The following is a 24,730-nucleotide window of genomic DNA, read 5'->3' as shown; positions in this document are numbered from 1 at the left end:
AGACTAATCAGATGCAGTCATTGTTGGGGTATTCATACAGCCATGGGTGCTGGATGTCTAAATCAGACCTGTGCATTTTACAGCACGGGGGCCATATCCGGCCCTTGGTCTGCAGCTGTCCAGCCCTCTGACCTGCACTCTGTTATGGCTGGCTGACAGTGGATGTACTGGCCTCCAAGGCTGGTGCATCCACTGCAAGTTGGCGCAGGTCGACGCTCGGTCTGTGTTCGGACCACGTTTCTCTTTGGTCTTTGCTGGCATCCTAGCAAACAATGACATCCGAGATCTTCCTGGGTGGTCCTAAGAACTAGGAATGCACCGATACTGATACTAGTATCGGTATCAGTGCCGATACCAAGTATTTGGGCGAGTGACCTGCAGTGCCGCGAGGAAACACAGAGCCGGTTTCCCAGACAATCAGGAAGCTGGGCAGCGGATATTGACCTGCCTCCTAGCTTCCTGATTGGCTGGGAAGCCAACTCCATGCTGTTTGGCTGGTTCAATTAGCTGGGAAGCCGGCTTCCAAGCTAATCAGCATGTAGCTGGTCAAACAGCATTAAGCCGGCTTCCCGGCCAATCAGTAAGCTGGGCTGCTGGTAATGACACTCTGCCAAGGTTCCTGATTGGCCGGGAAGTCAGCTTCATGCTAGCGGAAGTACCGGTATCGGTACTCGATATTGGCGAATACCAAAAGATAAATATCGGTACTTGATACCGGAAAAACCGGTATCGGTGCATCCCTACTAGCAACAGCCACATAAAATAGCTAACATATTTTGGAGGTTTGCCCAATTCCCACTTCGTTAGGGCTTACTACCCTCCTTGTCAGGGCTTAATACCCTCTTCATCAGGGCTTAGTACACTCTCCATCAGGGCTTAGGGTGCTCTCTGGAGAAGATGGCAGACTCAGGAAACTTAAGGAAGTGCTAGTCACTACCACAACCAGCTACAGCCTTCTGAGTGAAGAAGCAAATTTGACTCCTGAGCCCTTTTATCTTTCAATTAACTTGCCATCTGAGAATTAACACAATACGGCTGGCTACAGTATTCCTTTGTCTTCTGCTTGCCTTGGGCACCTGGTCCAAAGTACAGGTCCTCTTTAAAGCTCTGTATAACAGTGAAGGTCTGTTCAAATCCACGGGTTTTCTTCACTTTGAGCTGACAAAGTGACCCTTTAGATTGGTCTTAATGTTTTATGTTGCGGAGCTAATCTTGTAAGTGCTGAATAGCTAGAAGACAGGTTTGCTTCATCTTAAGATGACTTTGGTCTTTCCAATCTGAACGTCAATAGGATGAATAACATTTCATTACATTAAGCCACTTCTGAATGACACGGGCAACTGCTGGTGTTTGCCAGAGGAGTGCTGCTATTTGTATTTGTATCACAACCTCAATATTGAAATGATACATTTTCATGTGTCGTGTTTAAATCAAAAGCCATTCATTATTTTTCAGGACCTAGCATGATTACTGCAAAATGCGATAGTTCCATCTGGTTTAAAACTTTTTTCAACCCGCAAAACTTCAGTTATTGGTTTACTGACCTGCTGCAAAGTAGTTTTCCAGCTAAAAGCTTCATTTTATGTGCAAGACAATTTTAAATAAGCCAAGTTCCTCTCTAGACATTAAGTAAAAGTATGTTTGATGCGTAAAAACATTGTGCTGGGAAAAAAAAAAGAAAAGGAAAAAATAATATATTTTTTTGACTTATTAATTTGTATTCAAGGTAGGGACTTTGATGCTCGGAATCAAATTAAAATACTGGAAGTGTCTTGATTTATTTTAAGTCTATAACTTTGCAGGTAATGAATACACAGCAATACATACATAGGCTTTGTACTAGAATAAAAGAAAAATAAATGACCTAGATTTATCAAATGGTGGTGGAATCTGATATGTTTTAAATGAAATGTTGGGGGTTTTGAAGCTGAATTCCAAGCAAACAGCCAAATACACAGTTGAAATGCCTATATGTAAGCGTATACATGCTAAGATACAGTATTTGTAATTCTTTTGAGCCAATCTTGTGATCCATGCAACCTTCTACCTTTATTGCACCAGCAGCACAGCAAGAACACAGCTCTGTCATACATTTGGTTTTCTTTTAGTATTGGGAATCCAGGTCAGGTAGTGTAAAATCGTTAGTATTGGCACCTGGTCATGTAATCTCTTCTGAAGGTACTTATCAGTATTCAGATTAGCCAATTCTCTCTTTCTTCAAAGATCTTTTGGTCATGTGACTAGGGCTGAGTAAGCCTGGAGACACATTTTCACCAGATAAGATAAGTCCTCCAGTCTTTTTGTTATTCTTAACCGGCATTAGCAAGACTGTTTAAAGTAGACATAAAGCAAAATTGTGTTTCACTTGCTATAGTGTTGCATATTATATTTAAAGGAGAACTATGAGGTGAGTGATTTCCACTCATCCTCATAGTTAGAGCCAACCTGTGACAAAGAAGTTGTCACAGGTCCGCTCTATTGAGCGGGAAGTGAGCAGAAACATGCAGCCGATGCGCTCACTTCCCGATCACCTCCCTGCAGAGAGCCGTGACTGTCAGTCATGGCTCCCTGCAGGGATTCCCCCCTCCCCGCTCCGATCCTCCAGCACTGACTGGAGGAACGGACGGGGAGAGGGCGGGTACAGCTGGCTCTGCCTCTAGATAGGCAGAGTCAGCTGTCACTCACGCAGCTGGGTGGATCTCGACAGCATACCACGAGCTGTAGCTTGCGATATACTGAGCTTTGGGTCAAGGTAGGAGGTTAGTATATGTCCTCCATGACCCTTTAGAGAACTATGGGGAAAAACACTTACCCCATAGTTCTCTTTTAAGTGATTTTTTAAATTTTTTATAAAATACTGTTTTCTGCCTTTTTTAACCTTTGTTGTATCTCAGCACTGTTGATTTTTTTTTCTGCAGCTTGGTTGCACCCAACTTTTTTAGATGAGAAAGAGGGACACCTTATAGCACGAGGTAGTCAAAGGAAATACTCCTGCTATGCCCCCAGATACTTTGATTATGAAGAATTGGTATGCAAAAATTGAACCCCAAAGTCCTTTTTTTTATCACTACTTTTCCTTATCACTGGCTTTTCAATATAACAAGTGCAATAATATAAAGTTTGGATGAAAGTTTTAGTGTAATATAACGCTTTGGATAGGTAAACGTTACATTTTATTAATAGGTATCTACACAGCCCGCCATGAAGGTGAACAATTGAAGAGGAAAAAAGAACAGAGTGATTTGTTACCAAATGGGGGACAGTCCTTCCAAGTGAGAAACAGTCCTTCCAAATGAGGGACAGTCATTGCAACTAAGGGACATGCACAGAGGAAAATGTTTGATGTATACAGGCCGCTTGGCTGCACAATGTTTGCAGTATGACTGCTGCGCCCTTTCTGGCCAGAGTGTCTCAGGTTGCTAAGAACCAGACGGGGAGATGTGTAAGAGCCATACACATCTCTTTGCCCAGCTCCTGGCAACCTGGGATGCTCTGGCCGGCATTCCACTCAGTGTGTGATGACACTGGTTGCCAGGAGCCGAGTGTGACCGTCTGGCTGGCGTTCTGGACTAGCTCTGGGCATTCACTGACGTCACTGTACAGGAGCTGGGTGGGACACTAGCCAAAGCTGAGCGGAGAGATGATGCAGAGGCATACTCTGCCCCCCCTCCCCCTACTGGTTAGCATGCATCACCACCACTGGCTGACCGCTGCCCCCCACCACCCCACCTCACCCCCAGCCTCAGCAAAAAGGCTAGGGATGTCCCTGAAGGTATGCCCTTCTTATCAACATGGATGTACTCCAGCAGTAGCCACATGTCATTTCTCTTTCCTGATAGTGCCAGTAGAGCACCATGTCTGTGCAATGTACCTCAGCATAGCTGATAGTAGTCTCCAATGGGAGACATTGCTACCTTTTAACAAGAAGTGCTTGAACAAGGATCTTTATGCAAGGATCACCATGGATTATTTTACTGAAAGCTACAGATTTAACAATGCTAAAAATTACTTGTGAGGTTACTTAAAAGCAGTTAATGCGTTAAAGCATATATGAGATCTTTAATGATTTCAGTTTACATCTACTTTTAAGGTTTTCTACATAAAACAAGCAAAATAACATTCATTTTGAAGAATAAAGCTTAACAACATGGAAGGTCTGTTTTGCTTAACTAACCCCTATTTAATTAATTTTGACTCGTTAGAATAAAGCCTGTCATAACTAAACAGTCTTCACACATCGTGATCGGAGATGTATAGATATAAAAATCATATGACTTTGCAGAGCTTGGAATGTATAGGTCTGTTTAGAGAGAAAGAGATCTCAAGTGGTCAAGTGTGGCATGTTCTCTTGCTCTGTGAAGAGAAAACCTCTTCACGTGCAATCCACCGGTGGAAGAAGGCTTACAAGATCAGGAAGGACATCACGATGTGTCTTTGTTCTTATACAAGGTTGACTTTTTTTTCTGAATTGGTTTTAATAGTGTCTCTTGATAAACTTTTCTCAGTTAGTGGAAATTCCTTTTTTTCATTTTACAACTGACAATTAATCCTAAATGTATTGGCAAGGATTTCTGATCATAATACCTTGCAACCCAAAGGCTTGCATTAGAGGAAAATGTTTTAGCAATAAATACAGTTAAAGGAGTTGTAAAGTCCCAGCATATACTATCCTGTCATAACATCAGCATTGTAATAGGAATACGTACTGGAGCTGTTTTGATAATGGAATCAAAGCTTACTTGAAAAAATCCCTTTTATGTTGTGAGTGCTGCCTTCTGTCTGCCCATCACTTTCAGCAACTTCCTGGATTCCCAGTGTGCTTTGCATCTTTTTCCTTGCTCCTTCATGTGATGCAATCTTGATTTCTGAAGACTACATATCCAAACATGCTTTGCTTCTAGCAAGCAATGATGATGTTACATTGTCCAGACGTTGAGTCATAGTTCAGAAGGCAGGCTCTGTGACACAAGGGATATGCACTTCCTTGTGTTGTAGTCGACTTGTGTTCGGTTGTAGTTCAGAAGGCAGGCTCAATGACACAAGGAAGTGCATCTTCACAGGCCTGAGTGAAAGTACATCCTCTGGGCATCTTCAATACGTACATTTACAAACTTCTACATGGATATGGATATTAGGAGTGGGATAGAACTTCTGGAAATTCAGTATAGAAATGCACATTTATGTTTAAGTTTTTGACCATTGATATCCCTTTATGTGTATGGGAATAATTTATACAGGTATGACCAGTACAGAGAAGATTTTCCTTGAAGGTGTAAACACTGTGTTGGGCCACAGCTACAGGATGAAGGTATGCATCCGGGGCAGAGGGGTACTTTAGATCCAGGAGGAGTACTCTTTGCAATGCACTTATCTTTGAGCCTGGGTTCACACAAGCCACACTCCAAAACATTGGCTGGTGTCCACGGGGAGGTGGCAGTATGTAGCGGTGCCTTGCATTATCATGCAAGGTACTGCTACACAAGGCACAATTTACTTTTTTCTTTTTTTACTTTATTGGAAGTGTACAAAGTTTACACTCCATTCAAAGGTCTAACGCAGCAGTGCAGTGTGCTGTGCTGTGGTGGTCCACAGCCATCCTGGTGTGTGTGCCCACATCGCACCATGCATTATGCCAGTGTTGTGTGAGCAGGACACTCAGAAAACATTTACATGCCGTATACCCTTGTGGTGACTGGCGTTGATCTAGTGTGGTGTGAGGAAACCCTTAAACCTGAACTCCAAGTACAAAGTATTTTTCATACTTACATTGGTTCAGCTTGGCCCAATGTAAGTATGGATATGATATACCTGGTCGGTGCACATGGATCCTTTAAAGCGCTGTAGTAACCAGAGATACTATAGCTCGTTACAGTGATCTTCTGGATGCCAACGATGTCATGATTCACACAGTCATCCAATCGGAGAACTCATTAATTAATTAATAGAACTACTAGGCATTCTCTGAATGGATGCTATGCTGAGTGAGCGGCCCCCTGTGTTTTTAGAGCAGAGGGAAAGCTGCTCAGCACAAAGCCGCACAGGACCCGTAAAAATAGCTGTAAAGCACTATGGTAGCTCTGGTACTACAGAGCTTTACAGGATCCCCATCGGGCCGACCAGGGCATATGCATACTTACACTGGGCCAATGTAAGTATGCATAATACTTTATACCTGGAGTTCAGCTTTAAAGCATGTATTGAAATGCCATTTAATGCAGTTTTATAGTCATTCAATTATTGTTATATGCATTTTTACATTCAGCTGTCATATATGCCTGGATCCGTCTTGTTATCAACCCCTGAAATTGCCTGCATATTAGCACTCACATTTGAATTGGAAGAATCAGCACTAAGCGAATCAGGGCTCTATTGCTTTGTATGTGCTACCAGTCAACTGGCAGAACTTGCCTACCGGAGAAGAGAGTAGAATGATGACCTAAAAACTCTGCTGCTGCTCCTTCACTGTCCAATAGCATGCTGGGGGCTATTTGGTTATCAGTAGTTAACCAGGGTCACCAGCCTGGCTGTACTGAATTGTAAGAATGGCAGAATTTAATTACAAATCTTTTGGCGATCAAAACAGTTTGGGGAATATTTATAAAGCAGTGAATGTGACATTCCCCAAACATTCACTGTAGGTCAACCTATTTAAACTGCATGCACCAGGAAGATACATCTGCAGTGATTATATGTTGAATGTCATATTTACTTTTTTATAAATATGCCCCATTGCATCGATCTGTTTTACCTGTGTATTTGGCTTTCTGCCTTGAAGTTTCTTTTAAAACTTAAAGTCCAGTTTTCCTGGACAACAATTAAAGGCCAATAGCAGGTTTAAAAAAAAAAAAAGGAAAAACATTCTGTCTCTAACCCCCTATCTGTGTCCTGCAAAGCCAGTTTCTGGGAGGAGCAAAGGGGGGCTCTACAACTTTGACTTTCGGAATTCCATACTGATTCATCATCAGTTTGGCCGAGAAGCTGTATACAGCACTGTATACTGTACATTGATGTATCTCCATATTCAGCCCCGAAAGCGCCCCGAATAGGAGCCGTGGCCGTTGGATGAATCCAACCCGAAAACCTATGGCTGCCTTTAAGCATCTCTGTCCTACATAGTGTGGAGGGTAGATGACACAGTATAAGCTGCTTTTATAATACTAATATGAGTACAGAAAGTAAAATACCTGAGGCTGGAGATGGCTTTATACTGTTGAACACTGGTCATTCCATGTAGTGTATGGACAGTAAATGGAGCCTGGAGTCCTTTGGTCAGTGTTGCATTTTATCACAAAGTGGACCTTTACACCCAAAAATCTAATTCTACCAATGCATCCCTCTATGTATGATGATTATTAATATCGTAGACATGTCAGATGTAAAATGCTGTGATTGTGAAATACTTACACATGCAGATCATTCACTTCCTGCTTTGAAAGGGCAAAACGAATTCATTTGACAAAGCAATGCACACTGGTATTCCCTTGTCGTCAGCAGAGCATTGCTGGGAAATCTCATCTGTAATCTCACGAGATCTCAGGGAAAGGCATTTTCCGCCCCTGAGATGATGTACTTGGTCACATGTCCTGGTCACATGTCCTAGTCACTTGTGCCAGAAATCCAGTAATAGGAGAGCTAGAAATCTGCCCTTAGTAAACATGGCCACTGTCAGAAGACTGGGGAAGAAAAGAGAAACATCTAGAAGTATGTGATAGTAGATTGTCATTACTAAACATTTCTAAAGGCGTGTTTGTTGTTATTTTAAAGATATGGGTAAAGGTTCCCTTTAAGAGCCACCCAAAGCTTTATCTAATCATTTACAATGCATTGAGATCTTGTCAGTAGTCATAATGCGAAGTATCACATGAAGTTCATGGGAAGAGTATACATGTATACTAATGTGACTTCATTGTTGATCTGTTTTTCTTCTGTGTCAATTAGAAGCAATGCACTTTGATATATGGGCCTTGATTATAACAATACACCCCAAGATGACAATAGATAGGAATCTCAATCCTGCTGCATGTTGTAAATATAAATATCTTTTATGTAGCTTTTTTTTTTATAAAGAAATTGAGATGCTCATACTATAGGCTTAAAGTGTATTTCTAGTTTTGCAGCCAAATTGGGATAGCCCCTATTTTATATCCGTTAAAACTAGGGTTGCACAGATACCAAGTACAGTACTTGGTACAAGTACGAGTACATGTACCCATACTTTTGAGCTCCAAGACTACACTAGAGAAAAATTCAAAAATTAGGAGGCCGCTGTCATTTGTAAGGAGCACACGGAGCTCCTGGGATTTGTACATCTCTGTTTTAATGTACGATTTTGTTTTTATAAATATAAATAAAAGGGATGCACAGATACCAGTTTTGCAAGTACGAGTATTGGTACTTGCCGAGTACTTACAAGTACAAGTACTGATACATTTTTGTTTATTGTCATGTGACAATTTTTCTAAAACAATACCGACTGATGATTTCAGGACAGTGGTGTAGTGCCAGGGCCAGGTCCCAGCTGCAACCGCTGCAACCCTGGTAGTTCTCATGAAAATGCCAAGTATCTGCACTCCTACTCGAAAAGTATCTGTGCATCCCTAGTTAAAACCTCCTATTCACATAGCACAAGTTTTAAAAACATTCTTCTTGCGGTTTAAATTACATTTACTTGGGTTAGGGTTTCTTGGCTTCTTAAGGGTTAATATTTCTACGTGGCTTCTCCTTTGTTAGGAGGGGTGGTGAGGGGTTTGTATTGTAAGTTAATGAAGGAAACACAATTCTCAAATTCCAGTCCTAAGTCTTTTTGTAAGGACTGATCACTGTGAATGTGCCTGCTGCAACAAAACATCATAAATGGTATGAACTAGGGATGCACCGATACTGGTATTTCGGTATCGAGTATGAGTACGGAAGCCAGACGGCGTGTAATGACTCGCCACCCTGCTTCCCGATTAGCAGGAAAGCCGTGCCCATGCTTCTCGTCACTAGGTGAAGAGAAAGCATGGAGCCGGTTTTCTGGCCAATCAGGGAGCCGGGTGCTGTGTAATGACGCGACGCCCGGCTTCCTGATTGGCCAGGAAGCCAGCTCCATGCTCCCTTGTCATGAGGTGATGTGAGAGCATGAAGCCAGCTTCCCGGCCAATCAAAGCCGGGCGCCACGTCATTACACTGTGCCTAGCTTCCTGATTGGCCAGCTTCCCAACCAATCAGGAAGCCGGGAAGCGTGTATTGACCCGCTGCCCGGCTTCCTGATACCGGAAGTATCTGGCTAGGCATCAGAGCATTTGGGCGGGTACAAGTACTCGCCCAAATAATTGGCGCCGATACTAGTATCGGTATCAGTGCATCCCTAGTATGAACTATTTTTTTTGTTATGCTCTGTGAATGGGAACACATAACAAACATATAGAGGGGTTTTCTTAAATTTGACTGCAAAAGTGGAAATACACTTTGAAGTCAATGTCCTGGCAAAATAAAAAATAACAAATATTATGCAGTACATACAGTGCACTGCATGCAAATTTACCTATATGTTATGCCTCTAAAGACCCTGCAAGTACAGAAAAAAATTATTTGTTGATATGCCAGAAATGCACATGAGCATATTTGTGGACTGAGTGGTGTCAGCCCTGCACAATTGTCTTCTGCTTAACTACTCAGATCCTCCAACTCTCCTCATCTGTACAACATAGACACCAATTGTCTATAGTTCAGAATAGGAGGTTATTTAAGCTCTTTCAGATAACACAGGAAATATGCCGAGGTAACTGGATGGCTTTGAATTTCTAACACTCGGCAAGTATTTTTGTACTAAATGGATGTAAAAAATGTTTTTAATGGTATATTTAACATGCAAAAGGGAGCAAATAAGAGAAGTCCATTGTTAGGGTTTAAATACACTTTAAAGCAAACCTGTGCTCTGCTCTGCTCTGCTCATGCAAGACAAAACAACAGGTTCTCTATAATCCCACCAACCCCAGCGGCTCCCGCAAGTCAGGCACACAGTCTGCGACCGTGTGCCTGACTTGTCAGCTTGCTGCGGGCCACAAAGAACCGGTTCACGGGCCGCAGTTGGCCCCGGACTGGTACTTTGGGACCCAAATTTCCATTTGCCCTCACTTTATTTTTACCCGCCAAATGCGAGCAGGTGAGTGGAAATTTTGAGCCCTGAGCTATAGGAGTCACAAGAGCACATCACCAGTATTTTGAGTTAAAAAAAAAGTACCACCACTTATATGGTAGACAGTTTATATTAGTGAAGACTGCTGAAAGTCTATTTTTGCAGTCAAAAAACCTTGACTTCCAGACTTCCGGTAAGATAAGAGAATCAGAAAGGCACAACCATTAAACAGAGGCTGCAAATGTACTGAGCAAATACGATGTCTGCTAAGTATATATTTAATGACAACCTATACCTAGAAATTGCTCTTTGCCTTACCATGTCCTTTCTCAATCTGATTTCTAAACGCTGCTCAAACTCCCATTACGCCCTACGCTCCATCAGTGGTGCACAGGGAAAATCCCTCTTCCTTGGACTGTGAATAAAGTTAAATTACCGGCACTCAACATTTCCTTTTATGATACATTTTGCACACAACATACATCCTCTAACGCGTTTCTGGCTAAGCTTCCTTAGTAATGACTGATCATTACATACTAAAACATTTGTAAAAGAAGAACTCTAGGCATGCAAAAAGTTAAAATTTGGTCCTGTGGAGGTGATCACTTACCTCTCTCCCCCCTCTGCTCCAGTGTTGTCACACCTAATGCAAGTGAATGGACTGCATAAGACATGATGACATTAGTGGGGCTTAGACCACCGGAGCTCGAGGTAAAAGAGGCTCTGGGGACCGGTCTAGCAGCCAGGAGCGATCAAGGATCCGGTGAGTATGTTTTTTTTTTTTATTTGAGCGCCTATAGAAAAATTAGTAGTACAGGAGTAGCCCCACTGCAAGGTTTAACTTTTTACATTCCTGGAGTTTTTCCCACACTCGGCAGGACAAGAGTCAAAGATGAATAACACATGAAACAATAAAAAACTATAAATATATGCAACATAAAAGTGTGGAGACACAAGGCTGATATAAAACACAGAAGGGATGCAGCAACAATCTGTGATTCAGACCCAAGGGAATCCTAGACTGCAACCTAAAGAACCACAGGGCATCTCGTTCCAGCAGTCTCCTATGTATATCACAACCTCTGGCATGTGACAAAGCCCTTTCAATGCCATAAAATGAAAATGATGGAATATCACTGCCAAGTATGTTCTAAAAGTGGTGGAACACAAACAGTCGGGGTGTTGAGGGATTCTGCCCCCCACAATAATGTTTACCAGTTCTTGTGTAGAGGTGCCTGGTGGTATAACACATATTGCATTTGTAAGATAAAATAGCAATGTACCACAAGTTATAAATCTGTTATATATATATATATATATATTGAAGTAACACTGCTACGTTAAAGCATCTCTGATTGTGGTCTCTACCTCTGAACTATCTGAGTTTCCCAATTATGGAACCATATATAGCAGTGCACAAACAGAGAACAAACAAACCAAAATAAATCATTAAAAAATGGGTTTACATCTGCATAGATGTGGAGCTCATTCCGCCAACACATGTAAAGGTTGACAAATGAGGGTGAAGTTTCACCCCATCAAAGCTCCACATCTCTGGAGGTAGCAAGTACCATCACATTTTTAAAAAATTATGTTGGTAAAAACTGCACAGACAAAAACTTTTTAGTTCAGTTTAGTGGAGAAGGTTTAGACCCTCTGTAAAGTTTGTACTGCTGTGTGTGTCCTCTTTAGGGAGATTCTCCACTCTATTTGTCCTTCTGCACATTGCTACTGAGACAGAAAAGAGGGGAAAGTTCATCCAATGGGGACAAACGTTTGAGTGAAAACTATCTAAGAGGAGAATTCCCCTCACCTTAGTGAGATTTCCTCTCATTTCCGTTTTTTTCTACAGGACAGGAAATGAAGAAAAATCTTCCCACACACAGACAGACCAGAAATACCCCAATAGGGTAACCTTCCCTACTTTAATGCAGGGCCAAAGAAATCCCAGAAGCCATTGCTGCTTAAAAATTACGGACTAACTTTTGAGATTTCCTTTAGTTGCTGTCAATTGAGTTCTAAAGGCTCCTAAAAAAACGCTGCTGGCTCCTGAATTGGACAGGTTGGCTCCTGAATTCCATATTATTTTGTCCACCCCGATGTATGATTTTCCATACATTTGCCTGTAGTTCTGCTTAAAATATAGCCTAAGGCATTTGCCCAGCGAATCTCTGTGAACGGTCGACATCAGACCAGCTTTCTAAATTCAGAATTATGCAAATGCAATCAACACCTGGTTGTGACTAAGAAATTATGTGGATTGGAGCAACATTCACCATATTTATTTCCAGATAATTTTTTGTACAAGTCATTCTGAATTGAGAAAGCTGGTTGGATGTCCAGTGAAACGTCTTCAAGAAAAATAATATGGAATAAATACTTAATTCCTATGCTCCGCAGCAACACTTAGTGGCCATAATGTGGTATTACATTACACCTGAACAAAAATATATGTTCATTCTTGAGTTTTTGAGCGAATGTTAAAGGAGAACTATGAGGTGAGTGATTTTCACTCAACCTCATAGTATGAGCCGACGTGTGACAATGAAACTGTCACACGCCTGCTCAATCGATCGGGAAGTGAGCGAACACATACCGTCGCTCGCTCACTTCTCAATCATGTCCCTGCAGAGAGCGTGAATGTCACTCGCGGCTCCCTGCAGGGATTCCCCCCTCCCCTCGCCGATCTTCCAGCACTGACTGGAGGAACAGACAGGGGAGGAGGCGGGTACAGCTGGCTCTGCCTCTAGATAGGCAGACCCAGCTGTCACTCACTCAGCTGGGTGGATCTCGACAGTAATGTCGGGATCCGTCCCGGCTGCGGCAGTCTCAGTATACTGCAAGCTGTAGCTCACGATATACTGAGCTTTGGGTCACGGGGGGACGCTAGTATATGTTCTCCCGTGACCCACAAGAGAACTATGGGGAAAAACACTTACCTCATAGTTCTCTTTTAACAGAGATTTGCAGGGTGAATGGCTCTGCAAATTGTTCACAAAGAGTCTCCTAAGAGTTATGTTTTTTAACCTGACTGTGTAACTGTACAGGTTATGGTGAGAAGGGATTAAACAAATCAAAAAGCCCTCCGAATAAATCCATACATCCAGAATAAAGCCTTCTTAGAACAGAGAGCATTTACATGTATCATCCCATCACACATCCCAGAAATAAAAAAAGGATTATTCCTCATTTCAGAACAGAGAGTGAAACTATGCAAATGATCCCTTTATGTTCTACAAGCCAAATGCACATCCAGAGCAGCTGGTGTACGGTACCGTGCAAATAAAGGCTAATATCACAAAGCCATTATTCCAAACTTCCAGTTGTTTCCAGGCTTTCAAACCTGTTACCACATTAAGCTATTTAATTAACATCATAGCAAAATCAATAAGCAGATCAGATAAAATGCGGTTTAGTTGGATGTAAAATAAAAGTTCTGGCCACATTTCCCTAATACTCAATAAAGCACCTTTTGACGTTGTAAAAATCAAGATGCTTTCTCCGCGTTCAAGATAAAGCTGGCTAGCACAATCAAAGTATTTCCTCCTAAAAACACCTGTGCCGAGGCTGAGGATTTGTTTGCCGATTACAATGATTATCAGATAATAGACCTTCACAGCGGATGTGGCTTCAAAAAAGTCAAATCAGACTGACGTGGGAAGCACATGGCTGTTTCTCATTAAGAGCAGGTGTCACCTGTACATCATGGTTGTAAGTTGTAAAAATAAAGTTTTGAGGCTTGATCAGAACGACTGGGATATAAAACAAAATCCTTTATCATAATCCATTCTTCAAACATTGCAAAGCATGTACAAAAAAAAACCCCATGGATGACGCATTTCAAGCGCTTAAGGTTTTGATGAAGACGCAAGTGGCTGAAACGAGTCATCCAGAGGAGTGTTTTTGTACCTTCCTTGCATTGTTTTTTAAATGGATTAGAATAAAGATGTTTGTTTTACATTATGGTTGTGCTGATCAACTTGTGGTTTAAAACTTGACAATGTGGTGGAGCACCCTGGATCTTTCTCCAATGAGAAGGGTGAGCTTGTTTGGACATTTACTTTAAATGCTGTTGTATGGAAATATTAATGAAAGATAGACTTCAGTCAGAACTGAAAAGCCTTGAGAAGAATATCGGTAGCATAGGCTACCATCTCAGAACTTTCTTCGCCCAGGCATTTCTGTTGCGTGCAATTCCCTAAGCATACTGTTGTTGGTAATCTGGACTGGAGGTACCTTTTGGGTCCAACAGCAGCACTCACCAGAACCATTATGTTCGCTAGTTATCCAAAGAGCAGATACAAGGAGGGCAGTGGCATCGATCTATGTTGGCTTTAAAAAAGTGTTGATGCTTTGGATGCCTGGAGGACACAATGAGTACGGTTCAGTCATAGAAATGAATGGGGGCTGCGGTGTGCATGGGCAGTTAAAAAAAAGAAAATAGGCCATAGGCTGTACAACTCCAGCTGCATGCCAGATCCTGCTCCCCCTCACCACCATCACCCACCTGGATTTTTTTTTTCAGTCCTATATATACCTTTTTTCTGTAGCTTTTAGGCCAGTCTGGTGATGTCTTGGGTCCTTCCACTTCTTCCATAGCAGTGGCGGTGGGTAGCCATTCCCTGTGGCCTGAACAGTGCTCAAGTTGACCTATGGGTCCAATCAGTCCAGAAGACCTGAAGAGAGCATGTTCATGACAGCCTGGGCTCAGAGTAAGTGGGTTAAATTGAGCAGAGGAAGAAGCTAAGGACAGTGTTGGAGATGGTTAGTACTTCTTGACCACATTTTTTCTTAGTACACGAAGAAAGTGTGGAGGAAGGGGGGGGGGCTGTCTATAATTAAAAAGGAGTTCCACTTTGAGACACCAAATGTGCTTAGTTATCTCTTTTTCTTTTATGTCCTACTTCTTTATTGCAGACAACGTGATAACATTATTCAGTTTTTTTTCATGGTGTAGATTAACTTTATGGTTTTCCTATAATGAGAGTTTTTCTATTTTTACTGCTGAATCATGGCACAGCAGAATCAATCTTCTCATTCTGTACATAGTACCCCGTGACACACTGTATTGATTCTCATTCTCATCTTTTTTTGGCATAGCAGCAGAAGATTTGAAAGAGAATAAGAAAATTTGCGTTTGTTAGAACTCCTATTGTACAGCACCCCTTTAATAATTTATATTCTGCCAATTTAGAGAAGTTTACAGAGGAAAGTTTGTGAGAATTGGCACCATGCCACTAATCACATACACACAGGTGCTGCAAGAATTACTTAATCTGGTTAAAAAGTATATAGATTATAAATATAAGAGACCAAAGGTTTTCTGATTGATGTGTGTGCTCTGTGTGAATTCAGGCATGCAGGTTATTAAATCTGTCAGTCCATATGGTGGAATTTTTTTTTACAGAAGATGGAAACCATATGGAGCTCCATTAAGCACAGCAACAGAACCCCTGACATACATCTATTGATTCATCATTTCCTGCCATTCTATGCTTATGTTTTTGATCAAAATGTTTTCTCAGTTCTTGTCATTTGCAATTTTCTGCCATTAAAAGCAAATCTAAACTCAAAGTTTATTTCCACATCATAAAAATGCCATTAGAGGGACACAGTGGTACCTCCTGAAGTGTAAATATTGTACCTGCCAGTTCATAGATTCTGTTTGTATCACCTGTGCTAAGGCCAGGGGAGGACAGTGCTCAAAGACACCCAGAGACTTCCATTGATGTGAAGGCTGACATTCATGACCGCAAAGTAGAGATGTCAGGTCATGCAACCAAAAACTATCTTGCTTGATTCGGTGCAGAATTGTTGAATACCAAAAAGTAGAAGGGTCACCAGCATTCGAGTGAAGATCAATAAAAAGAACACATGATGTCACATAAAACAAATATTGCCAATGTTTTAGGGCCTCACTTGTTCCCTTCATCAAGGCGATACAGCACATCATCTTCTTACACGGCATAGAGTGCAGCCCAGAACTATACTACTTCTTGAATGATGGATTCGTCAATTACATCCCTCTGTTAAACAAAATGAACACACGGACTGCGTGACATGGATTTAAATGGCCACAGCAGCCCTTTATTAAACATACGAAAATTGAACAGTTACCAAACATAATAACCAAAATAAAATACAAATAAATAATCTGAATGACTGTTGGATTCGAGAAAGGGTCTTTGGGTGCCCATCAGCCAAAATAAGGCCTCTAACAAAACCACTCCCCATGTCCCCAGCCACACCCCCCACCAGCTCAAAGACAGATACTGCTTCCCAAGTTCCAAAGGGGCCAGGCCCCCGACAACTACTGACACCAACAGGGGGAGGGAGCACCATACCAGCTGATGGCCCCCATTTTGTAACCGACTCACATTTCTAGACCCCCAAAGACACATTAACCCGCCAAGTTCCTATGACATAAATAACCATTCCAACTGCAAAAAATTAGGGGAGGACAGGACAACCTGCTTCCTCCGTCTATTTTCTGAAAAAGAAAGCCCATCAGCCCTTGCGGTCCCATCCTATGCGGCTCCTCCCCGACACCTGACTCCAACCTCCAATCAGGTAAGGTCAACTGATTCCCATTTTTATTTAACCCCTTCTCCAGGGACTATTCCTTCCCCCGGTCATGCAGCCCCTCCGCTCATTATCTCTGGGTCTGTCTTGCATACCAAAGTGTCTTATTGAAGCTAGATAGGAACACAGGTTGCTGGAGCAGAGATTATAATAACTCTTCTACTGCATTGAACTTCAGACAGGATTTTTTAGAGACTGACAGGGTCTCTAAGTTTTTTTAAGTAAAATAACCTCTTTACAGGTTTGGATAGCTGTGAATACAGCTAGATTGACTCCTTCCCCCTCAACACACATGCCTGTGAACACATTAAATTGGACTTCAAGTCAATCAGGTAAGGTCAACTGATTCCCATTTTTATTTAACCCCTTCTCCAGGGAGAAGGGGTTAAATAAAAAGATTTGCCTTATTATAGTGAAAATTCAGAATTGTTAATAATTGTGTCTACGTGGTAACCTTAAAAATTACATTTTGTCTTGAGCTCCCCCTCTAAATAGCAGTGTGCTTCCTAGTATGTAAGTGTGCCTTGGCGCTCCTCAGCCTATAACATCAACCACCTTTTGTATCCCTTTTCTCTTAGATTGTAAACTCTCACAAGCAGGGTCCTCCTAACCCTCTTGTCATAAATTGTATTGAAAATTTACTGCCTTCCTTTATATTGTACAGTGCTGTGCAAACTGTTCGAGCTACTGTATATAATTCCTGAAGAATAATAATAATATAGCTCTATATATGCTGTGTGAGGTCTAAGGCACTGCTGCCTTTGAGTGCAAGTTGTGGGTGATTTGGAATGAGATGTTAAAGTGACACTAAACTCAGGAGTTAAATCTTAAAAATGCATTCAAGTACCTTAACTATTAACAAAAATGTATCTTATTTGTGCATCGCTTGGCTGTAGATCTTCAAATCATCTCTGAATTGGGGGTGACACTGTCCTTCCTTCTGGAGGGGGGCTACTTTTGTTCTCTATGGTCCCTGTGTGTGTTGTAAAGCCACCACTCCAAACTCGCTCCAAGTGATAGACTACAATCTCACATTTAGTTGTCTAATTTGTATTACACTTATAGTCTACTATATGTTACCCTTTAAAGGCACATTCCCGGAAAGGTCAATTACAAATAGGCTTAGCTTCTGCAACTAAACGACATAGGTAATTGTATCACTAATCAAATGGTTGTGTATGTATTTGCAGGTGGTGGTTTGGTGAGTGGCAGGAATGTTCCACTACGTGCGGTCTAAGCGGTGAGAAGAAGAGGTCTGTTCTTTGCATCAGAACAGTGGGGTCAGATGAGCAAGCTCTACCTTCTGAGGACTGCAATCACCTCATCAAACCCAAAAGCTTTATATCTTGTAATAGAAATATATCCTGCCCATCTGACTGGTCAGTGAGCAGCTGGAGTCAGGTAAAAAGAAATGTTCCTGCTTTGCAAGATTAAGTTCCTTAGTTGGAGCCAACCATAGCACTATTTTATCTTTGGCCTTGCATGTTCTCCAGGTGTATTCTTGCTATGTAATATGGTCCCATCCCTGGTGGAAGGATGTAATGGGCAATTACCCCAGCACACCGCAACCCACACCTTCATAGACACATGGGCTGTGATGGAACAAAAAGAGTCATGTGTGGTTTTTGATGTGTGGCTGTGCATTGAAGGTCCATAATGTTCACAATTGTAGATGTTTGTTCTACCGTTGTGGAAGACAATTTACCCTAAAAGCTTCCTGAATCACCTCCCTACTTGCTGCACAGAGTTTATTATGGTCCAAGAAATAGGCTGGAGATTGACAGGTGACATAGGAAGCTCTGTTGATTCACCAGGAAACAGATGTATTGCCTGCAGAATTGCAGAAGCATGCAAATCTCAGGACTGGTTGAACATAAATACAAAATGTTTGCCACGTATAACCATACATACCCATATACTGTATGTATTTAAAGCTGTTTACATGGAGGGTTTTTTTTGGTTGTTTGTTTTAGGATAGGATGGGGAAAACAGCAATAAAAACCTGATGAGGGGATCTGGGGGTCTAGCCATCCATTATGTCACTAAAAAAAAAAAATATATATTTATTTCTGCCTGTGATAATGTTTAAACTTGGGTGTCACCAAAGCAGGGGTTGCTACTTGCTCAGCTCTGACCAAAACTAAAAAAAAAAAAACACAATGTTTTGGCTAGACATACACTTTAAGGGTTGTATTAAGAGGGCCATTCGCCTGCTGAAATTGCATGTACATTAATTCTGTTTGAATGGAGGCAAATACGAATGGTATTAGTATCATTTATTTCCAGGTTGAATGTCAGATCAGGAAAATACCACATTATAGCCACGAATGGTATTAGTATCATTTATTTCCAGGTTGAATGTCAGATCAGGAAAATACCACATTATAGCCACTTGATAGAGCTGAGGAGTACAACAAATAATGATTTAGTTCCTGAGCTCCACCTAGTAGCCATAATGCAGCAATTTTCTGATTTTTACATTCAACCTGAAAAGAAAATATGCAAAACAATAGACAGACACTGCCTGCTCTTAATGCGATATTGTTTATTAAAACAAATATTGATATAAAAAAAGAGATCAATTCTGTTCACATATACTGTCCTAATGATCAGCATGTAATTCTTCAGTCAGAAGGAAACAAAGATGCTGGAATTTTGTAATGTACAAGTATGGACCCTCGGTTGGTAAATATGTGCAGATGCAGCTAATGCTTTTCAATAGACATGTGCGATTCGTTCCGAATCGAAATTCGGACGAAATTTCAGAAATTTGGACATTCGGATGTATCCAAATTCCGAATTACAGATATAACGAATGCAAACGAATCCGAATTTCCTATTTCCGACATTCGTTAGCGGTAGTCTGGGCGAAATTTTGTTTGTCGGACGAAATTTCGTTGCAACAAAATGACATTAGAAAAAAAAATTTTTTTTTTTTAGTCTGCGGAAGAGGAAAAAAAAAAGGTGCGTGAGGTTCTCCCCAATTGCCCTTTAGGTCTGGTAGGAATTTTAAGGGGGTACCCCCACCCTCCAAAAATGAGGGGGGGAGACGGGGGGGTCCCCCCTAACATTCTTACCAGACCCTCGATACGAGTACTGGCCAGTAAGGCAGGAAAGGGGGGGGGGATGATCGAGCACCCCCCCGTGCCTTACTAGGCCACGTGCCCTTGACATTGGGAGGGTGTACCCCATGGGGACAAGGGCCTCTTCCCCACAACCCTGACCAGCGGGTTGTGGGGATCTGCAGTCAAGGGGGATTATTTGCATCGGGGTACCCCTACCCATTCACTAAAGCGTTAAACAAAATAGTTATTAAAAAGTCCAGACTTTTGATAAAATCCTTTAATTAAAAAAATAAATAAAAATGGCTCCATCTATGTAATTCAGCGTCAATCACGATGCACGACGCCCTAGTAAAGGGCCTGGTATGGATTTTGGGGGGAACCCCACGCACTTTATTTGTTTTAACTTGGGAGGGTCCCTCCTGACATTCCTACCAGACCTAAAGGGTCTGGTATGAATTGGGGGGGAACCTCACGCTTTTTTTTTTCCTCTTCTGCAGACTAAAAAAAAAAAATCAACAAATGAACGAACTAAATGAAAACGATTTCGACCGGACTACCACTAACAAATTTTTCCAAATCCCGAAACAAATTCAATTTCGGACCCGAATCCCAAAAATAACACAAAATCTGAATCAAACCGAAACAATTTTTTTGCCAGTGCATATGTCTACTTTTCAAGGGTTATACCCTCTTCATCTTCATGATATATCTTAGGATAATCCCATCTGAATTTGGATAGTTTCCTACTGGGGTGATGTGATTTTGACATGGAAGATTCCCTATAAGACATTTGGTGGTCCGCAGTAGCGCTGAGGACACGAGTATAGCTGTTTCTTCTGGAAAGAAAATATACTAATAACATTAGTTTTTGTCTCCATTCCTACAAAACAAACATACATGCAATTTCGCAGGATGAATGGCCCTGGGAATTGTTTAGAAATACACCCCTAAGTATCCATGGCAAACATTGCATATGCATATTGAGCTTCGCAATGCAACACAGTAATTGTTCTTTCTGAATTCTTTTTAATTCCTTTCTGTGTAAGGCTGCTTTGGAGATCAGTCATATTGGTAAATCATATTTTCTCTCTGAATTACTATCAAATAAATATTACGGTATCTGTTATGATTCTGTTTACTTTACTTTGCAGTGTTCTGTTAAATGTGGAGGAGGTGTTCAAACCCGCAATGTCACGTGTCGAAAACATGGCAGCGAACCGTGTGACCCATCCAAGAGACCAAACTCCAAAGCTCTTTGTGGACTTCAACAATGCCCACTGCAAAAAAGCCTCCCACTGCCCCCTATAAAACACAAGAAACCCTTTGGTAAAGTAAAGCCTACGACAATAGACATACCAAAGAAACGTGTTTTTTTGACGAACACTAAACAAAAAGTTCTCTCAACCATAGAAACTCCCAAAGATACCACAACAGCTGCCACTTCACCCACACCGATCCCTTCCATCATTTCCATAGAAGATGACTTCAGAATAAATGAAATTCCAAACTCTACGCATTTCAACGTAGATCACAAATACAGTTTTGTTCTTGTGGCAAACAATAAAAAGAAATGGAATTCTTCAAAGGTTCCTGCAAAGTCTAAAGACGATGATGAAAGTTTAAGAGGAGGCAATGAAACTGTAACAGAAAGAGACCTCAATACAGTTCTTAATGCCACCACTTCCCCAACCAATGCCACCTATGTCCTGGAAAAAGTAACTCCAATGTATGATTTTCTAACAGAACAACCAGAAACAAAGACAGAAGGCGAGGAAATGGATGGGTCAACCTCAGAGCCAGATGTTGACTATGAAACTGAAATGAACAATGTAATTGAATCTAGAAGTAAGAGACACAAAGGCAAGCCCAAAGTCGTTGAAGATAACCAAGCAACAGTTACATACAAGCCTGCGTCATCGGCTGTGCCTTCTATTACTGTCACCACAGAAATCTCCCAAACACTGGATACTACACCAGGCCCGGACATTGTGACTACGCAACGAGAAACTTCACAGACTGACAAACCAACACCAGCACCGAATAGCTCAACAGTCTCCAATTACCTGCCAACTTCCACTACTTCTAACATATCACAAGATTTATTTCCAGAGCTAAATAGCACATCCACCAGCAGTCTCCTTAATTCATCAGAAGAAGTTAATGGTACTGAATCTCCTCTTAACGGATCAAGTTCTAGCTACTGGATTGTGGGGAACTGGAGTGAGGTAAGAAATATATTTTGCAGAAGTGTGCAAGAAGTAATTTCAATTCCAGGTGAAGTAGTCTCTGCCTTTGATATGATGGTAGAGGTCATGGCTTTATGGATAATAAATAAATCATAACGGTATTTCCCAGAAATAGCAGTAACCTCTCAGGTCCCATGAGTAAAGATCCTCGGTGGTTGCAGAAGGGAATAAACAAATCAAATATTATTAATGGAATTTACTTGCAAATGGCTGAGAGTTTTTGAACCACTGAGTGGTAGGTGCACACCATCTAAAGGATGAATGCAAGAGAATATATTAATGGCTGGGCCCTCATACCTGGTTGCTGACTCCTGCTTGTTACTGCTTGGCAGAATCACAGTCATGATTAAAAATGTAGGGACGCCCTGGGATTTGCCTTATAACTTGGTGTCAAAATACTGAACAAACTCATTTACACTAGGACCTTTGATTGATTTACGTTAAATTTCAACTCCAGGGAAACAGCTAAACACACATATGAAATACATATACGAGATATACCTGCCTATGGATTTGTATTTTTTCAAATCTAGCCCTGAGACTTACACAGCTCTGTCTGGTAGGGAAGGAGAGCTGAATTGTCTTTGCTGAAGATAAGTAAATTAAAGGCCTTTTCACCAATCAGGCACCAACAGAAATGTATCTTATTTGTCTATCACTCAGCTGTAGATCCTCAAATCATCTCTGAATTGGTGCCGACACTGCCCTTCCTTCTGGAGGGTGGCTCCTTTTGTTCCCCATGGTCCCCATGTGTACTGTAAAGTAGCCACCGCTCCAAGCTCACTCCTGTGATGGACTATAATCTCATGTTTAGTTCACTAATTTGTATTGAGATTGTAGTCCATCACAGGAGCGAGCTTGGAACGGTGACTACTGTACAAAACACACAGGGACCATGGGGAGCAAAAGTAGCCTCCCTCCAGAAGGAAGGACAGTGTCAGCAGCAATTCAGAGATGATTTTGAAAATCTACAGCCAAGTTTTATTAGTTAGGGTACTTGAATGCATTTTCAAGATTAAACCCATGAGTGTCACTTTAAGAAGAGGGGTCATCAAAAACAATCTAATGCACTGTCTTCCAGTGCTCATAAATGATGATGTCACATTATAGTCATGATGAAGTCATTCAGGTTTTAAATTAAAGTTTAAGGCATTTTGGCCAATAATTTATTCTAACCAATAAAAGATAATGCCACGTTTTCAAGGCATCATCTTTATTGGTGATTAGAATAAACTATTGTTATATGTCAGTTTCACAATGTTACCTGTTTCATTGATCTAATATTTATAATGCAATCTTAATGATCCAAGCTTCCTATTTTCATTGATGGTTTACATGGTACAACACTCGATTTCTGCTATAATTTCAAAGGGTAAGTGTAAAACTCTTGTAAAAATCTGTATTGACAGGCTTTATGCTTGGGTCAATGGGAAAATGTGGCTTGCGTTAAAGTGCAATCTGCTTGCATTTGACATGAGATTGAGAAGCCTTTGCGATCATTTGAAATTCACTGCATTTTACCTCTTTCTATGCTGTGTCAACCTCCTTTGAACTGCTTTTCTTTCCCATTGACTTGTATGAGAAGAGAAATGGTTTTGAAACGTACCATAGGCCCTGAATAAATATGTCCTCATTTTTTTTTTGCCGGTGGCTTGCTGCACAGTAAAAAATTGCGGGTTGCTTGGTGCACACTAAAAAATTTAATTAACAACTAAATATAATGAAATTCTCTGTGTACATCTTGCTGCTGTCTGGCGGCTAGATTCCAGTCAGCAGCAGAATGTAATCAATGGGAAGCAATAGCCATCCTGCTATTGGCTATTTAAAATTGCAATAGCAGGCTGGCTATTGCACTTGCCCACTGAGCAGAGAATCAGACCTGAGAGAGAACTTTCTCTCCCTGGTCCGCTTCTCTGCTCAGTGGGCAGGGTTTCAATAGCAGGGTGCCATGGAGGGGGTTGCTTGACAGTTACTATTAACTCTCAAGCAACCATAAACTACAGTTATCCAGGACCTACTGATCCCCACGGGTGCCAGATAACTGGGAGTTTACTGTATGTGTATATATATATGTAGCGCCCATCACCTTTTGTGAAGTGCTTACTGTGCATTTAGTGATAGCCAGGGCTGTAGGCAGCCTGGCTGAATTTGTAGCAGTCAACACATGGTTAATCCCAGGTGTCCAACCTTGTCTGTACCCCCCAAGGTGGAGTGAGACTCTGACATTGTGGGACAGCCAATGAGTGACACCATAGTATGTGTACAGGGCAGCAGCCAGTCACTGGGCTTCTTGCAGCCAGGGGTGTCTGCTGACAAAGTGTAAATATATAGGTGGGAGTGGCCATGTGCTCTCGCTTGCCTGGACCAGACATGGATTAAGGTTTGGGCCTGTTCGGTCTGCCCCCAGGTTAGGCAGAAGCCTTGGGGTGGGCATTGGCTGTGTGGCTGGAAGAGAAGTTCTTGGAGGCTTCCAACCTGGAGAATGCCTGAAAGATGGAAGAACCAGGACCAGTGACCTTGCAGTGCCTTGGATTGGTATGGACTTCAGAGTGGGTGTCAGTGTTCTTTCCTAGATGGTGGAGATGTACTCCATTGAGATGGAATTCTGTGAGTCTGGAGCTAAGGAGGCCTGTGAACCTATACCCTATACCAGGGCTCAAAATTTCAAGTCCTAAGCTACTAGCCAGGCCTGAAAAGTTACTTGCCACCAGTTGCCC

The 24,730-nt window shown here is 41.6% G+C and overlaps 1 protein-coding gene across 1 annotated transcript in view; it reads left to right on the top strand.

The window, feature by feature from the left end:
• The window catches only part of ADAMTS12 (ADAM metallopeptidase with thrombospondin type 1 motif 12), a gene marked incomplete at its 5' end in the record, with an annotated part of 135,127 nt that overhangs the window by 70,720 nt on the left and 39,677 nt on the right, over window positions 1-24,730 (top strand). Inside the window, 2 exons of the mRNA XM_018570287.1 lie at window positions 17,893-18,103; window positions 20,919-21,992. Of these exons, the coding sequence (XP_018425789.1) occupies window positions 17,893-18,103; window positions 20,919-21,992 (1,285 nt within the window). The remainder of the gene's footprint in view (window positions 1-17,892; window positions 18,104-20,918; window positions 21,993-24,730) is intronic.

This window comes from Nanorana parkeri, unplaced genomic scaffold (genome assembly GCF_000935625.1).
Source record: "Nanorana parkeri isolate BGI_ZX_2015 unplaced genomic scaffold, ASM93562v1 scaffold38, whole genome shotgun sequence".
NCBI classification, from domain to species: Eukaryota; Metazoa; Chordata; class Amphibia; order Anura; family Dicroglossidae; genus Nanorana; species Nanorana parkeri.
This window is presented reverse-complemented; position numbering and strand designations above follow the sequence as displayed.